Source organism: Salmo salar, chromosome 01 (assembly GCF_965601325.2).
Source record: "Salmo salar chromosome 01, fSalSal1, whole genome shotgun sequence".
NCBI lineage: Eukaryota > Metazoa > Chordata > Actinopteri > Salmoniformes > Salmonidae > Salmo > Salmo salar.
This window is the reverse complement of record NC_138291.1, coordinates 10711189-10726839: the sequence shown is the minus strand read 5'-3', so window position 1 is coordinate 10726839 and position 15651 is coordinate 10711189. Positions and strand designations below refer to the sequence as shown.

Sequence of the window (15651 nt, the reverse complement as noted above, 5' to 3'; positions counted from 1 at the left end):
AGACAGAACGTGTATATGTACGCTGCAATGCAGATTTTTATCTCTAGCAGCAGTGAGTGACCTCATCTTGCAGGGTGGGGAGCACAAAAGATTTGAGTCATCTCTGAAAGCAGTGTCATGCGCTCAGTAGGGTTGGGCGATTTTACGAATGCATCGTCTATCGACTATGTTTGATGGGCGATTTTTACGAATGCATCATCTATCGACTATGTTTGATGGGTGATTTTACGAATGCATCTATCGACTATGTTTGATGGGCGATTTTTACGACAGCATCATCTATCGACTATGTTTGACAGCCATCGTCGATGGTGAAAACATCGTGATGTCATAAACGACATGTCTGGCAGAGCACAACATGTATGCGGTAGTTAGACTATTTAGCATAATGCAAGAGAATAGTGTAGAACAGTGACTTGCCTAGTTAAATAAAGGTTAAATAATGATTGTAAAAAGAGCGGACAGCGCAAAATGTCAGAGCCTGACATGTTTTTATTCCCACCTCCCCCAATGTCGGATGATCATGGGCCTTTTCAATTTCGTTGTCTAGGTTATTGTTTTAAAATCTTAATTTCTCCTTAATCGCCATTCGATTTGAATGTGACTTGTTGGCCTAGGCATAGCCAACTATTTCACGATCAACCATCAAATGAATATATTGGCCTAACGGAGTAACATTTCAGTTGTTTGCGAATAGCCTAGCCTAAATAAATGACAATAGTAGTAATGAGAGGGGGAACAAATAATTGCCAGATGGACTAATCAAATTGGAAGTTTAACTTGACCAGAGTTTATGCAAACTAAATTGTTGTCAGAAAATTCCTCATTGCAAACCAAACGGCAAATAATAGGCTATAGGCCTACGCATACTCCAAGTCCATATAGACCTCATCAGAAGGAATTCGCCTCGACCACGCCAACAAATTGGGGGGACATTATTTCCCATTGACCCCAACTGTCAAATGTTTTGTTTTGTAATGTTTTTTTTGTTATACAGAAATTACAAAGCATGCCGAAAAGCTGCTGTGTTCAATGTACATGTAACCAGGTAAAACAAATAATCAACCTACGGTTCCCTATGCTCCCATGTAAGGAAAAAGACCTTGCGAGAAGAACCCTGTGCTGTGGCTTCAGGCTATTAGGTGTGGGAGAGTAGTGGAAATGTGGGGACTTACAAATTCCTCAAAAATACAAAAACTTCAATTTTTCAAACATATGACTATTTCACAGCATTTTAAAGACAAGACTCTCCTTTATCTAACCACACTGTCCGATTTCAAAAAGGCTTTACAGCGAAAGCAAAACATTAGATTATGTCAGCAGAGTACCCAGCCAGAAATAATCAGACACCCATTTTTCAAGCTAGCATATAATGTCACAAAAAACAAAACCACAGCTAAATGCAGCACTAACCTTTGATGATCTTCATCAGATGACAACCCTAGGACATTATGTTATACAATACATGCATGTTTTGTTCAATCAAGTTCATATTTATATCAAAAACCAGCTTTTTACATTAGCATGTGACGTTCAGAACTAGCATTCCCACCGAACACTTCCGGTGAATTTACTAAATTACTCACGATAAAAGTTCACAAAAAACATAATTATTTTAAGAATTATAGATACAGAACTCCTTTGTGCAATCGAGGTGTCCGATTTTAAAATAGCTTTTCGGTGAAAGCACATTTTGCAATATTCTGAGTACATAGCCCGGCATCACGGGCTAGCTATTTAGACACCCAGCAAGTTTAGCCTTCACCAAAGTCAGATTTACTATTAGAAAAGTTTGATTACCTTTGGTGTTCTTCGTCAGAATGCACTCCCAGGACTGCTACTTCAATAACAAATGTTGGTTTGGTTCAAAATAATCCATAGTTATATCCAAATAGCAGCGTTTTGTTCGTGCGTTCAAGACACTATCCGAAGTGTAAATAAGGGTCACGCGCATGACGCATTTCGTGACAAAAAAATTCTAAATATTCCATTACCGTACTTCGAAGCATGTCAACCGCTGTTTAAAATCAATTTTTATGCCATTTTTCTCGTAAAAAAAGCGATAATATTCCGACCGGGAGCGGTGGTTTTCGTTCAAAGATAAAACATGGAGTCCACTCGTGCACGCGCCTGAGTCTCACAGTACTGTGACCAGCCACTATCCAAACGCGCTACTTTTTTTCAGCCAGAGCCTGCAAAGCCACGATTCAGCTTTTTGCCGCCTTCTGAGAGCCCATGGGAGCCGTAGGAAGTGTCACGTAACAGCAGAGATCCCCTGTAATGGATAGAGATAATCAAGAAGGCCAAGAAATTGTCAGACAGGGCACTTCCTGCATGGAATCTTCTCAGGTTTTGGCCTGCCAAATGAGTTCTGTTATACTCACAGACACCATTCAAACAGTTTTAGAAACTTTGGAGTGTTTTCTATCCAAAGCTAATAATTATATGCATATTCTAGTTTCTGGGCAGGAGTAATAATCAGATTAAATCGGGTACGTTTTTTATCCGGCCGTGAAAATACTGCCCCCTAGCCATAACAGGTTAAACTACACCGAACAAAAATAAACGCAGCATGCAACAATTTAAGATTTTACTGAGTTACAGTTCTCATACGGAGATATGTTAATTTAAATTAATTCATTAGGCCCTAATCTATGGATTTCACATGACTAGGAGTGCATGAAGTATAGAGACCTCTTCGCTTTTTCAAAATCTTGTTCTTCTAAAATGGAATAAATTCATGTTTTTCTTCATCAATCTACACACAATACCCCATAATGACAAAGCTAAAGCTTTATATTTTATTTAAAAAAATGCAAATTTAAAAACAAATACTTTATTTACATAAGTATTCAGGCACTTTGCTATGAGACTTGAAATTGAGCTCAGGTCCATCATTTTTCCATTGATCATCCTTGACATGTTTCTACAACTTGATTGGAGTCCACCTGTGGTAAATTCAGGCACACACCTGTCTATATAAGGTCCCACAGTTGACAGTGCATGTCAGAGCGAAGGAATTGTCTGTAGAGCTCCGAGACCAGATTGTGTCGAGGCACAGATCTGGGGAAGGGTACCAAAAAAAATTATGCAGCATTGAATGTCCCCAAGAACACAGTGGCCTCCATCATTCTTAAGTGGAAAAAGTTTGGAACCACCAAGACTTCCTCGAGCTGGCCACCAGCCAAACTGAGCAATCGGGGGAGAAGGGCCTTGGTCAGGGAGTTGACCAAGAACCCGATGGTTACTCTGACTGAGTTCCTCTGTGGAGAAAGGTGGAGTGCTTCTGTAAGGTTCTCCCATCTGTCCTTTATGGTAGAGTAGCCAGACGGAAGCCACTCCGCAGCAAACGGTACATGACAGCCCACTTGGAGTTTGCGAAAAGGCACCTAAAGGACTCTCAAACCATGAGAAACAAGATTCTCTGGTCTGATGAAACCAAGATTGAACTATTTGGCCTGAATGCTAAGCGTCACGTCTGGAGGAAACCTGGCACCATGGTGGTGGCAGCATGCTGTGGGAATGTTTTTCAGCGACAGGGACTGAGAGACTAGTCGGCCTCAACGGAAAGATTAACGGGGCAAAGTACACAGAGATTCTTGATGAAAACCAGACGGGGGCGAAGGTTCACCTTCCAACAGGACAATGACCCTAAGCACACAGCGAAGAGAACGCAGGAGTAGCTTCGGGACAAGTCTCTGAATGTCTTTGAGTGGCCCAGCCAGAGGATGGATTTGAACCCAATCGAACATCTCTGGAGAGGCCTGAAAATAGCTGTGCAGCGACGCTCCCTATACAACCTGACAAAGCTTGAAAGGATTTGCAGTGAAAAATGGGAGAAACTCCCCAAATACAGGTGTGCCAAGCATGTAGCTTCATACTCAGAAAGACTAGAGTCTGTAATCTCTGTCAAAGGTGCTTCAACAAAGTACTGACAAAAGGGTCTCAATACTTATGTAAATGTGATATTTCAGTAATTTTTTGGTGGAAATGTCTAAACCTGTTTTTGCTTTGTCATTATGGGGTATTGTGTGTGTAGGCTTGAGGGGGGACGATTTAATCATTGTTACGTTACAGCCTCATTCTAAAAATGTGAAAAAGGGAAGGGGTCTGAATACTTTCCGTATGCACTGTATATGTATCTGTTGGTCCCAGATACCTTAAAAAATAACAAAATTAAAAAGTAACAAAATTTCAGCGAGACAACTCGACGACGGCAATCCATCAACGCCAAGATAATGGAATTAATTGCCCTTGACTATCAACCGTTCTCTGTCGTGGGTGATGTTGGCTTTTGCGACTGGTCGAGCACCGGTACACACGAATGTTTCCAAATGCGCTATTGTTCAGATGTTGCCCTACACAGTAATAGCGTCACTGCTATTAGCTTCACAACATAATATGGAATGCCGTTTGGGTCTTTGTGTCAAAAAAGATGCATGTCAAATAACAGTTCTATTATAGAATGTTGTGTGTTCTGAATTTGCACGTGCAAGCCAAGTGCCACCACTACTATCCATAGCACTGTCAATGCTCAACAAAAAAGTTTGCAAACACTGGCCACGAACGATGTGTTTACAATACCGCGTTGGTAATAAAGCATTATTTGTTTGACCGCAACTTCTGGGGTAGCTAGCTCTAACATTAGCATGGTACCTAGCTAGCACCAATACAAGCAGCCTGAAAACAAAGACCCGTAGAAACGGCTTTCATTTTCAATATTCTTAGCAATGATTCGGAAATCCTTGAGTAAGTATTAGCTAGGTAGCCACTTGTTTGCTTTTAGAAATTGAACTTCAGTTCATGAAAATCAATAGCTAGCCAGCTACTTAACCCTGTTGCCCAAAGCTAATGTTATAAGCAGCCATCTAGCTTCATCTGGCTAGTATGGCTTGTCCGGACCGTATTGTGAATCTAGCCACAATAAGGATTAGGCACAATAGTGGAATTTTGCTGTTTGCCTTCAAAATAAAAGTACCTATTTGAAGGTGATGAAGAGGTTTACAATTGCTGGAATCATGCCATATTTAGACTAATGTTAAACAAGGTTGAAGTGTGAAGCAATGAAATGGGGTATCAGTCTACTCGGTGACACCCACCGAACACAACTGTAAATATTAGCATTGCAGCGCTTATCTCGGGACTGTGACGGTGAAATCACCTCCCCAGTCAGCCTATTGTGTGTATTGACATTCATATTGCACTGTAAAACTGTGCAGTGCAATATGAATCAATGGAATAACAGTCAACTCAATACCCAAGATATTTTTTCCCAACATCCTCAGAGTTATCAGACTCCAAAACACCCACGCAGTACTGTTTTTCCTCGGGAATAGTGTTCAATACACACAGGTTGACAATAAATGTGGCTCAATTCAGTTGTTTCAGAGTCCTGCAATAAGAGCTACGATGCTAATGTTCTCTGGGTGTCACTTAGTTGACTGATACCCCATGTCATTGATCCATAGGTTATTAAGGCTGTACAGTGAAATAAGTATGCCACCAATGCAATTCTAAAGTCTAATACATCCAGTGTGATTTCAACAGATTTGTCAAATTTAACAGATTGTCTTTTGTTTTTATATAACATTCCAACCTCGTTTAGCATGATCTATTCAATTATGGCATAATTCTACTATTTGTATGCATTTGCATCACTGTCAATTACGCTTATTTTGAAGGCTAACCACAAAGTCCACTATTGTGGCTAATCCTTATTGTGCTAGTTTCATATAGTCCGACCACCATTAATCAAATAACTGTCTTATAAGTTAGGGTTATTTTAGATGACACCTAGCTATAGTTACTGAAACAGATTATTTCGTTTTGCTATGTTTTTGGGGAAGAACATTGTTTGCGTCCATGAGCTAGCTAGCTTTTTTAAAAATTATTATCAGCACTGTAGGTGCGCGAGACAACTTTACCAGCATCATAGCATACGTATCGATGAATCGTTGTGAAATATGAAATACGAGGGATAGTGTAATAACTATGTAAGAAATTAATGAACGCGTTCAATTATGTGACGTGTAGTCATCCAGGTCCTGATTGGTCAACAAGCTTATTTGACACGTCAAATAGTGTTATTTCAAACGGCGTTCCATAGTTATCCTGGTTGAGAATGAAATGACTGAACAAATGAACAACGAAACGGCACAACAAATAAGTGAAAGAAATAGGTTTTGAATATATTTTACTGGTGATGGGGACATTCATAAATGCCATCAAAATAACTTTTTGGTGTGTGTGTAACCTTTTTATTTAACAAGGCAAGTCAGTTAAGAACAAATTCTTATTTACAATTACGGCCTATCCCGGCTAAACCCAGACGACGCTGGGCCAATTGTGTGCCACCCTATGGGACTCCGAATCACGGCCGGATGTGATACAGCCTGCATTCGAACCAGGTGTAGTGACGCCTCTTGCACTGAGATGCAGGTGCCTTAGACCGCTGTGCGTGTGTGTGTGTGTGTGTGTGTACGTACACTAACAGTCAAAAGTTTTAGAACAATAGTGAAGACATCACAACTATGAAATAACACATGGAATCATCAAAAAGTAACCAAAAAAAGTGTTAAACAAATCAAAATATTTTATATTTGAGATTCTTCAAAGTAGTGGTTCTCTGTAAAAAATCCGGTATAGTGGTTCTCGGTAACGGCCGGACGGATCATGACTATAGGCAGGGAGTGTGTGTTTTACCTCGACAAGTTGATTTGTACATTTTCATCGAGTTTGGTGTAATATATATGATGGTAGGGAAATGTTTATTTTAACATTGAGCTTCAATAAATCCCCACTATAGTCACGCTGACCAGCGCAACTGTCTTTCGAATAAGATGCATGTGGATTTTAATATAGACTACATTTATAAAACGCAGTAAGGAACCATTTTAGGTCTAGTTTATTTTTTTATTTTTTTTACCATGTCTATGGCCTACCTAAAGGTTTCTGGCAAGAAACACCAGCATGTTCACCTTTACTGCCCCGGAGTCGCGAACTCAACAGGTGATGGACTTGTAACTGTTGACGGAGGTTTGTAGTTGGTCCATCCTTTGCCCTGACTCTTTCTGCAAGTGACTTCGGCCAGGTCTGCTGGCTCACCACCATTCGACCTGAAACTGAAGAACTGCCAAACAGGCGACGATGTGCTTTTCTTTCCCACTAAGTCAGCCGTGTTCATTCCATTTTATTTTTGCATGAGGGAGGCTTTACTATAGTTACTAAGTGAAATCCTGTCACTTGCGCTCTTTTTAAAAAATATATATATAATCAGAATGTCAAAGTAGCTGCATGTACGAATGTCGCAGGTGCTCTTACCTAGATAATCAAGATGAAATAACAATAGCCTACACTTGACGGCTTTAAATGGTAGGCTAATAATATAACTGATCTGAGTATTTTTATGGACGAGAAACATGGTCCTACCATGAAATTATTTACCATTCTGCAGCCATAATTAGATAAACATAACTAGGCCCAACACTGTTTTGAACAGTTATTTAATGAGATTTTCTTTGTGGCTTTAAGAACAATTTTAAATACATTTTGCACCAAATCACAGTTCTAGTATAACCAATGTGTCCTTTATGCTTTTAAATTGCTTTCTTCCCACCAATTGACCCCTCTGTGCGCAATATAAATTGACCCCCACCCCACCTCCATGTTTGGATGGGACGGTAGCATTCCAGATATCGCCCAACCCTAATGCCCTGCCAACATTTGGCCCTAACACAACACTTTATAGCACTTACCTTTTGTTTTCATGGCCTCAATGGCAGTCAGTCTGCACCAAGAACAAACTGTAGTGTAGGCTTAAATAGGCTAGTTGCTAAAGTATTAATGTCATTAAAACATTATGCTGCTGTTTCATTTGAATTATTTTCTACTTGTGTTTTAATATTTTAGAATGGGCTTTCCTCTTCGGGATGCTAAATATTGTGCTTTAGGTAATGTAGGTTGAATCCATACACCCTTTTTCTATGCTTCTGTGCATTCACTGACTAGCGTTCTTGTTTTTTTTTCTCCTCAGAGGATGTTGGGGATGAAGGAGAGGAAGAGAAGGAGTGCATCTCTTACAACATCAACATTGACATCCACTATGGGCTCAAGTCCAACAGGCAAGAACTTTTATGATACAGGAAGTAAATGGCAGTATCAGGGAGAATTACGCAACAACGAAGAGTGTGAAGCGAGAACCTAATCCCCCCCTCCCAGTTGTTGGAAAGCTATCATATTGTAGGAGAGTGAAGCGTGCACATGCGCTCTGTGAGTGCATTGTCTTGCAGTCTACAATATCTTCGGTTCACCCTGCCGCTTGTGGAACTGTCATGTCGCTGAGTCTGTTTTTAAGCCCTGCGTCATCCTTGACCGCAAGATCATCAAGTGATATCCATTTTGAGATTGTGATGGCATATGATTTCCATTTTAAGACGGGCCTAGGAATAGTTATACTGATTCTTTTCCTGGTTAGATAGGCCTGCCCTACGTGCTACCTTTGTGTATCAAACTGTGGTGAAACAGTTCCTAACATTGCATAATACTACATCAACTAACCTATATCCCTGTTTATTCATATGTGGATTATGACATTTTACAACTTGTTTTTCAGTCTGGCTTTCATCAAGAGGACTGGAGTTATTGACGCTGACAAGCCCATATCGACCCAGGTGCGCGTGTTGACTCTGAGTGAGGATTCTCCTTATGAGACCCTGCACTCTTTCATCAGCAATGCCGTCGCTCCCTTCTTCAAGTCCTACATCCGTGAATCTGGCAAGGCAGACAGGTAAACCAGGAACTAAGTGGACTATCATGATAGTTTTGTAAAACTGTTTTCATATTTTGCGCATCTCGTTTATACCCAGTGGGTTAATAATGGCTCCATTTTGTCCTGGTCCAGGGATGGCGACAAGATGGCTCCCTCTGTGGAGAAGAAGATTGCAGAGCTGGAGATGGGCCTGCTTCACCTGCAGCAGAACATCGAGATCCCAGAGATCAGCCTTATCATCCACCCCATCATCCTCAACATCGCCAAGGCGTGCTACGAACGCGGTGAGAAGCCCAAGGTCACTGACTTTGGCGACAAGGTGGAGGACCCCACCTTCCTCAACCAGCTACAGTCGGGGGTCAACCGTTGGATCCGGGAAATCCAGAAGGTGAGGGTCGAAACAATGACTTGTCTGAGAAATTGGGTGCCGGGTGGTGTTCAGTAGCAGGCCATACTCAAGCAAAACGTTTTACAAAGAGGGTGGGGAAATGGTGTTTATATAGAACACGATAAGTTAGTACCTCCCCGCTTCACTCCATTTTGAAACGCTTGCCACTGACTGAACATGACCATGGCTTGTTGGTTGCATTTGGCTTCTCTTACTGTGGTTTTTGTGTTCTCCGGCTAGTCTGAATGATTGTTTTGAATACTCTCCTCTTCCTGTCAGGTGACCAAGCTGGACCGTGACCCGGCCTCTGGGACGGCCCTGCAGGAGATCAGTTTCTGGCTGAACCTGGAGCGCGCCCTGAACCGCATCCAGGAGAAGAGGGAGAGCCCCGAAGTGCTGCTCACTCTGGACATCCTAAAGCACGGCAAGCGCTTCCACGCCACCGTCAGCTTTGACACTGACACCGGTGAGTTGTGTTTGATGGAACAAGCGCCAATACCTCTTTATGAATTGGATGTTACGAGGAACCCTTTCCTTTTCTTTTTTAGGACTTGTCACTCAAACCTTCGATCAATATACATTTTCCACTTTATGATTGACATCACTACTTTAGAACCATGGAGATCCTATTGTATTCTAATTCTATGTTTAGAACGTGCCATAATTTTATTAGACTTAATGACTTGAATATGTTTCCCCCCCCCCATCTGTTTCCCAGGTCTGAAGCAGGCAGTGGAGACGGTCAACGACTACAACCCCCTGATGAAGGACTTCCCCCTGAACGACCTGCTGTCAGCCACTGAGCTGGATAAGATCCGCCAGGCGCTGGTGGCCATCTTCACCCACCTGAGGAAGATCCGTAACACCAAGTACCCCATTCAGCGAGCCCTGCGGCTGGTGGAGGCCATCTCCCGAGACCTCAGCTCCCAGCTCCTCAAAGTGCTGGGCACCAGGAAGCTCATGCACGTGGCCTATGAGGAGTTTGAAAAGGTGAGTCTACAGTGGCAGCTGCTACAAATACTCCATAGACGAGTTGGTTGTTTGGCACACAAAAAAACGAGACGTGTGCAACTATGGGGTAAAACAGACAGAGTTGGCTTAGATTGACAACATGTAAGCTATATTTCGTCTCCCAATGTTTATTGAAAACAACATGAATACATTTGCACAATGACCACTTGTCTTTCAAATACATTGTTAGTTGTTGGCTAGCTAGCTAGCAAGTGAATTTTAGCCATATTAGCATTGACATGACATCAGTCAAAACAAGACATGGTACCAATAACAAGATAAAACGAGCTGAAATGAGCTACTTACGATTCCCCACACGGCAGTTTCTTGTCGTTCTTGCTAGCAATCTGGCCATCCAGATTCACAACAACACACTGACTTACGCCCCATGGATGGGTGCACATGGTTTTTGTGTCGTTGTCAGCTAACCCATCTTAAACATTCCTATACTCTTCTATATTGTTGTATTGACATGACTTAATAGCATTTAGTTGATAGTAGCATTTAGTTGATACTAATTTCTACCCCATTGCAGGTGATGGTGGCATGCTTCGAGGTCTTCCAGACCTGGGAGGACGAATATGAGAAGCTGCAGGTCCTGCTGAGAGACATCGTGAAGAGGAAGAGGGAGGAAAACCTGAAGATGGTGTGGCGCCTGAGCCCAGCCCACCGCAAGCTCCAGGCCCGCCTCGACCACATGAGGCGCTTCCGCAGGCAGCACGAGCAGCTGAGGGCCGTCATCGTTCGTGTACTCAGGCCTCAGGTAAGAAAGAGACGAAGATTTGTCAATGGCTAGTGCCCCCCGAGAGTTGGTGTTATGGGCCCAGATTAAGTTTATATCTGGACTTAACCACTTTTGATGGAGATTTTCTATTGAGCATACTTTTAAGTCCAGGAGTAGGCTTAATACAGTTCTGGAATTCCTCTCACCCCAAAATGACTTGCCGTTTTGGTCAAGAGTCGCCCTTGCTGGTTTCTAAGTGGTAATATCATTCGTCATTGCTAAAAGGTTCTTTCTCTCTATGCCTTGTCAAGGTGTCTGCGGTGCCCCAGCACGCCCCAGGCGAGGCGGTGGAGCCCACTGAGATGAAGGTGGCGGAGGTGCTGTTCGACGCTGCGGACGCTAACGCTATTGAGGAGGTGAACCTGGCCTATGAGAACGTTAAGGAGGTGGATGGTCTGGATGTGTCCAAGGAGGGCATGGAGGCCTGGGAGGCAGCAATGAAGCGCTACGACGAGCGCATCGACCGCGTGGAGACCCGCATCACCGCCCGCCTCCGTGACCAGCTGGGAACGGCCAAGAATGCCAACGAGATGTTCCGTATCTTCTCACGTTTCAACGCCCTGTTCGTGCGCCCCCACATCCGCGGCGCCATCCGCGAGTACCAGACGCAGCTCATCCAGCGAGTCAAAGATGACATTGAGTCGCTGCATGACAAGTTCAAGGTGCAGTACCCACAGAGCCAATCATGCAAGATGAGCCACGTGCGTGACCTGCCACCTGTGTCGGGCTCCATCATCTGGGCCAAGCAGATCGACCGGCAGCTGACCGCCTACATGAAGCGTGTGGAAGACGTGCTGGGCAAAGGCTGGGAGAACCATGTGGAGGGCCTCAAGTTGAAGCAGGATGGTGACAGCTTCCGCGCCAAGCTCAACACCCAGGAGATCTTTGACGATTGGGCACGCAAGGTGCAGCAGCGCAACCTGGGCGTGTCGGGCCGCATCTTCACCATTGAGACCAGCCGGGCCCGCGGTCGCACAGGAAACATGCTGAAGCTCAAGGTCAACTTCCTGCCAGAGATCATCACGCTGTCTAAGGAGGTGCGCAACCTCAAGTGGCTGAGCTTCCGTGTGCCGCTTGCTATCGTCAACAAGGCACACCAGGCTAACCAGCTCTATCCATTCGCCATCTCCCTGATCGAGAGCGTGCGCACGTACGAGCGCACCTGTGAGAAGGTGGAGGAGCGCATCTCAATCTCGCTGCTGGTGGCCGGCCTCAAGAAGGAAGTGCAGGCTCTGGTCACCGAGGGCATTGCCCTGGTCTGGGAGTCCTACAAACTGGACCCCTACGTCCAGCGCCTGGCCGAGACCGTCTTCAACTTCCAGGAGAAGGTCAGTGTTTTTTGGAACCATAAGGTTGGATCTCACCTGGCAATTTTTTATTTTAAGCGTGCAGTTGACAGCAATGCTAGACTTGCGTTCCGCACTTGAAGATCGTATGTTTGCATTCCGCCCTGAATGTATGATATTCATGTCTTTTGTTTTCCAGGTGGATGACCTCCTGCTCATCGAGGAGAAGATCGACCTTGAAGTGCGCTCTCTCGAGACCTGCATGTACGAACACAAGACCTTCACAGAGATCCTCAACCGCGTGCAGAAAGCTGTGGATGACCTCAACCTGCACTCCTACTCTAACTTACCCATCTGGGTCAACAAGCTGGACATTGAGGTCTGTGCAAAACCCTTACAACACTCTCCAAAATCCTTATAACACTCTCCAGTATACTTTCTGTGTTGTGTTGTGTCTTGAGGCTCTTACCCTGTGTCCTGCTGGTCACATTCCTGAGAAAATTCCTATTCAGTATTTAAAATGGCACCTCTCTCTGAAGTACTCCAATTACAAGTTGGCACTCTTTTTCATGGTCCTTCGAGCCGGAAAGTTGTCCTGGAACATGACCAGTAGGGGCCACAAATACCAGCACCTATTCTGTTGCTGCTTGTCCCTATTCTGGTAAAAAAAAAAAAAAAAAAGTGGTTTATTGAATCAATATTCATTACAAATTTTATTTTCCCTGTGTGTAGATTGAAAGGATCCTCGGGGTGCGTCTGCAGGCTGGGCTCAGGGCCTGGACCCAGGTTCTCCGGGGTCAGATGGAGGACAAGGCTGATGTGGACATGGACACAGAGGCTCCTCAAGTCAGCCACAAGCCTGGCGGAGAGCCCAAGATCAAGGTAAGGGTCCAAGATTACAGTAGGAGGATTGATTTGGTAAGAATATAACATATAAAATGTCTTCCCAAAGGCACAAATTGCAGTTTATGAAACGTATTATGCTTTTTTTTTTTCTACTTGTGAAAGAACGTTGTGCATGAGCTGAGGATCACCAATCAAGTGATCTACCTGAACCCGCCCATTGAAGACTGTCGCTACAAGCTCTACCAGGAGATGTTTGCCTGGAAGATGGTCATCCTCTCTCTGCCCAGGATCCAGAGCCAGAGATACCAGGTCTGGAAGCCATGCAGAGCACTTTTATATGTTCAATTCATTGCTATCACCTAGCTAGCTTCCTTAGCAAGTTAGTATTGAATTCAGTGATATCATCAAGCTAGCCTCTCTAGCATGCTGGGTACGAGTACATGGGATGTTTTGGTATAGGTTGCTATAGTTGATGTATTGGTGTCCTGGCCTCTAGGTGGGTGTCCACTATGAGCTGTCTGAGGAGGAGAAGTTCTACAGGAACGCCCTGACAAGAATGCCAGACGGCCCGGCAGCCCTGGAGGAGGCTTACAACTCGGTCAAGGACAACGTCAACGAGGTGGAGCAGTACGTCAAGGTATGCGATCAATCGTATTGATGTGACGGGGATAGTTGATGTATTGGTGTCCTTAACATTTCTGTATATGTGCTAAATTAAGCCAGCTAGCTATTTGAAACACCCATAAAGTATACTGGATCTCTTTCTCAATTTGTCTTTCCTTGTGTCCTTGGTTCCTCCCCTTGTACCTTGTCCTCCAATGTCTTTTGAACACAAGGAAGCAAGTAACGATTATTGAGATTCACCCCAAGATGGAGTTCCATTCAGCTATTGGTTCTGTCACTCACCCATGTGTCTCTGTTGTGTAGGTGTGGCTGCAGTACCAATGCCTGTGGGACATGCAGGCAGAGAACATCTACAACCGCCTGGGGGAGGATCTGACCAAGTGGCAGGCCCTGTTGGTCCAGATCCGCAAAGCCAGGGGGACCTTCGACAACGCCGAGACCAAGAAGGAGTTTGGGCCCGTGGTCATTGACTATGGCAAGGTAAAGAGACTGACGATTCAGCAGTAGAGTAGAGCAATTTCTGCTGTTCTGTTCAGTTGTGCGCTCATGAGATGTATTGTTGCCTAGAAATGTGGTGATGCAGATTGGATATCTACTTTGTTCAACTCCAGGTCCAGTCCAAGGTGAACCTGAAGTATGACTCCTGGCACAAGGAGGTTCTTAGCAGGTTCGGCCAGATGCTGGGCAACAACATGCAGGACTTCCACTCCCAGATCTCCAAGGTAAGCCGGTTTCATTGTTGTCACTGGCAATATATTCCAATGTCATAACTAGCATGAAACTGTTAGTGTGGTTGTTGGAGCAGACTATTGGTCTATCTGATTTCAACTCCCATGTCTTCATCTGTCCCACCACAGTCCCGCCAAGAGCTGGAGCAGCACTCTGTGGACACCGCCAGCACTTCAGATGCTGTGACTTTCATCACCTATGTCCAGACGCTCAAACGCAAGATCAAGCAGTTTGAGAAGAACGTGGATGTAAGTACTGTAAAAAACAATAAAAAAATCATAGGATCCTCACAAGCTGTGACCTCAAATCATTGTCATGGGTGAGAACTCGTACACAAGCACTCGCACAGTCAACACTGCTGTTCTATTATATACTATTGATTCCACTACCCACTTTCTATTTTTAAATACAGTTCATTGCTACTATGCATGCTCCCTCTACTACTTCTAATACGTGCCATTTTTTTACTTGAAATTGTTGATAAATGTACTGCATTGTTGATGGAGCTAGCACAAGTATTTCACTGCCCTTTTTTACCCTGCTGTAAACTGTATGTGTTGAGTACATTTGATTTTTGATCTGAAAAGATGGGTGGCTTTTTAAAATCCTGACTTCTTTCTTCACAGCTTTTCCGCAACGGTCAGCGGCTTCTCGAGAAGCAGCGCTTCCAGTTCCCGCCATCGTGGCTGTACATCGACAACATCGAGGGCGAGTGGGGTGCCTTCAGCGACATCATGAAGCGCAAGGACACGGCCATCCAGCAGCAGGTGGCCAACCTGCAGATGAAGATCGTCCAGGAAGACAAAGCCGTGGAGGGTCGCACCATCGATCTCCTTGCCGACTGGGAGAAGACCAAACCGGTGGCTGTAAGAGAAAATAATTTAAGATACATTTTTGTTTGAAAGATTGATATATAGGATGGTCTTGTTTAATTTGATCTTTGCATAAATCATTCGTATGAGTTTTGCACTTGGAATTTTGGTGAGGATATAAGCTGATCCTAGATCTGTTGTTCCATAGGGGGGCCTGCGTCCAGAGGAGGCCCTCCAGTCTCTCACCATCTACGAGGGCAAGTTTGGCCGGCTGAAGGATGACCGGGATAAGTGTTCCCGCGCCAAAGAGGCCTTGGAGCTGACCGACACTGGCCTGCTGAGCGGCAGCGAAGAGAGAGTTCAGGTATGATTATCACACCTCTGTCTTTTTAAACTAGAGGTGT

General features: G+C 44.2%; 1 protein-coding gene across 2 annotated transcripts in view; it reads left to right on the top strand.

Annotated features, from left to right (window-relative positions):
* Positions 1-15651, top strand: part of dync1h1 (dynein, cytoplasmic 1, heavy chain 1) — a 52702-nt gene that overhangs the window by 950 nt on the left and 36101 nt on the right. For both annotated transcript variants that reach the window (XM_014211261.3, XM_014211188.3), the window contains exons 2-17: positions 8033-8120; positions 8612-8785; positions 8900-9155; positions 9435-9621; positions 9874-10145; positions 10702-10929; positions 11202-12278; positions 12436-12615; positions 12969-13118; positions 13245-13391; positions 13579-13719; positions 14010-14186; positions 14318-14428; positions 14564-14683; positions 15062-15301; positions 15456-15611. In XM_014211261.3, coding sequence (XP_014066736.1) covers positions 8033-8120; positions 8612-8785; positions 8900-9155; positions 9435-9621; positions 9874-10145; positions 10702-10929; positions 11202-12278; positions 12436-12615; positions 12969-13118; positions 13245-13391; positions 13579-13719; positions 14010-14186; positions 14318-14428; positions 14564-14683; positions 15062-15301; positions 15456-15611 — 3704 coding nt within the window. The remainder of the gene's footprint in view (positions 1-8032; positions 8121-8611; positions 8786-8899; positions 9156-9434; positions 9622-9873; positions 10146-10701; positions 10930-11201; positions 12279-12435; positions 12616-12968; positions 13119-13244; positions 13392-13578; positions 13720-14009; positions 14187-14317; positions 14429-14563; positions 14684-15061; positions 15302-15455; positions 15612-15651) is intronic.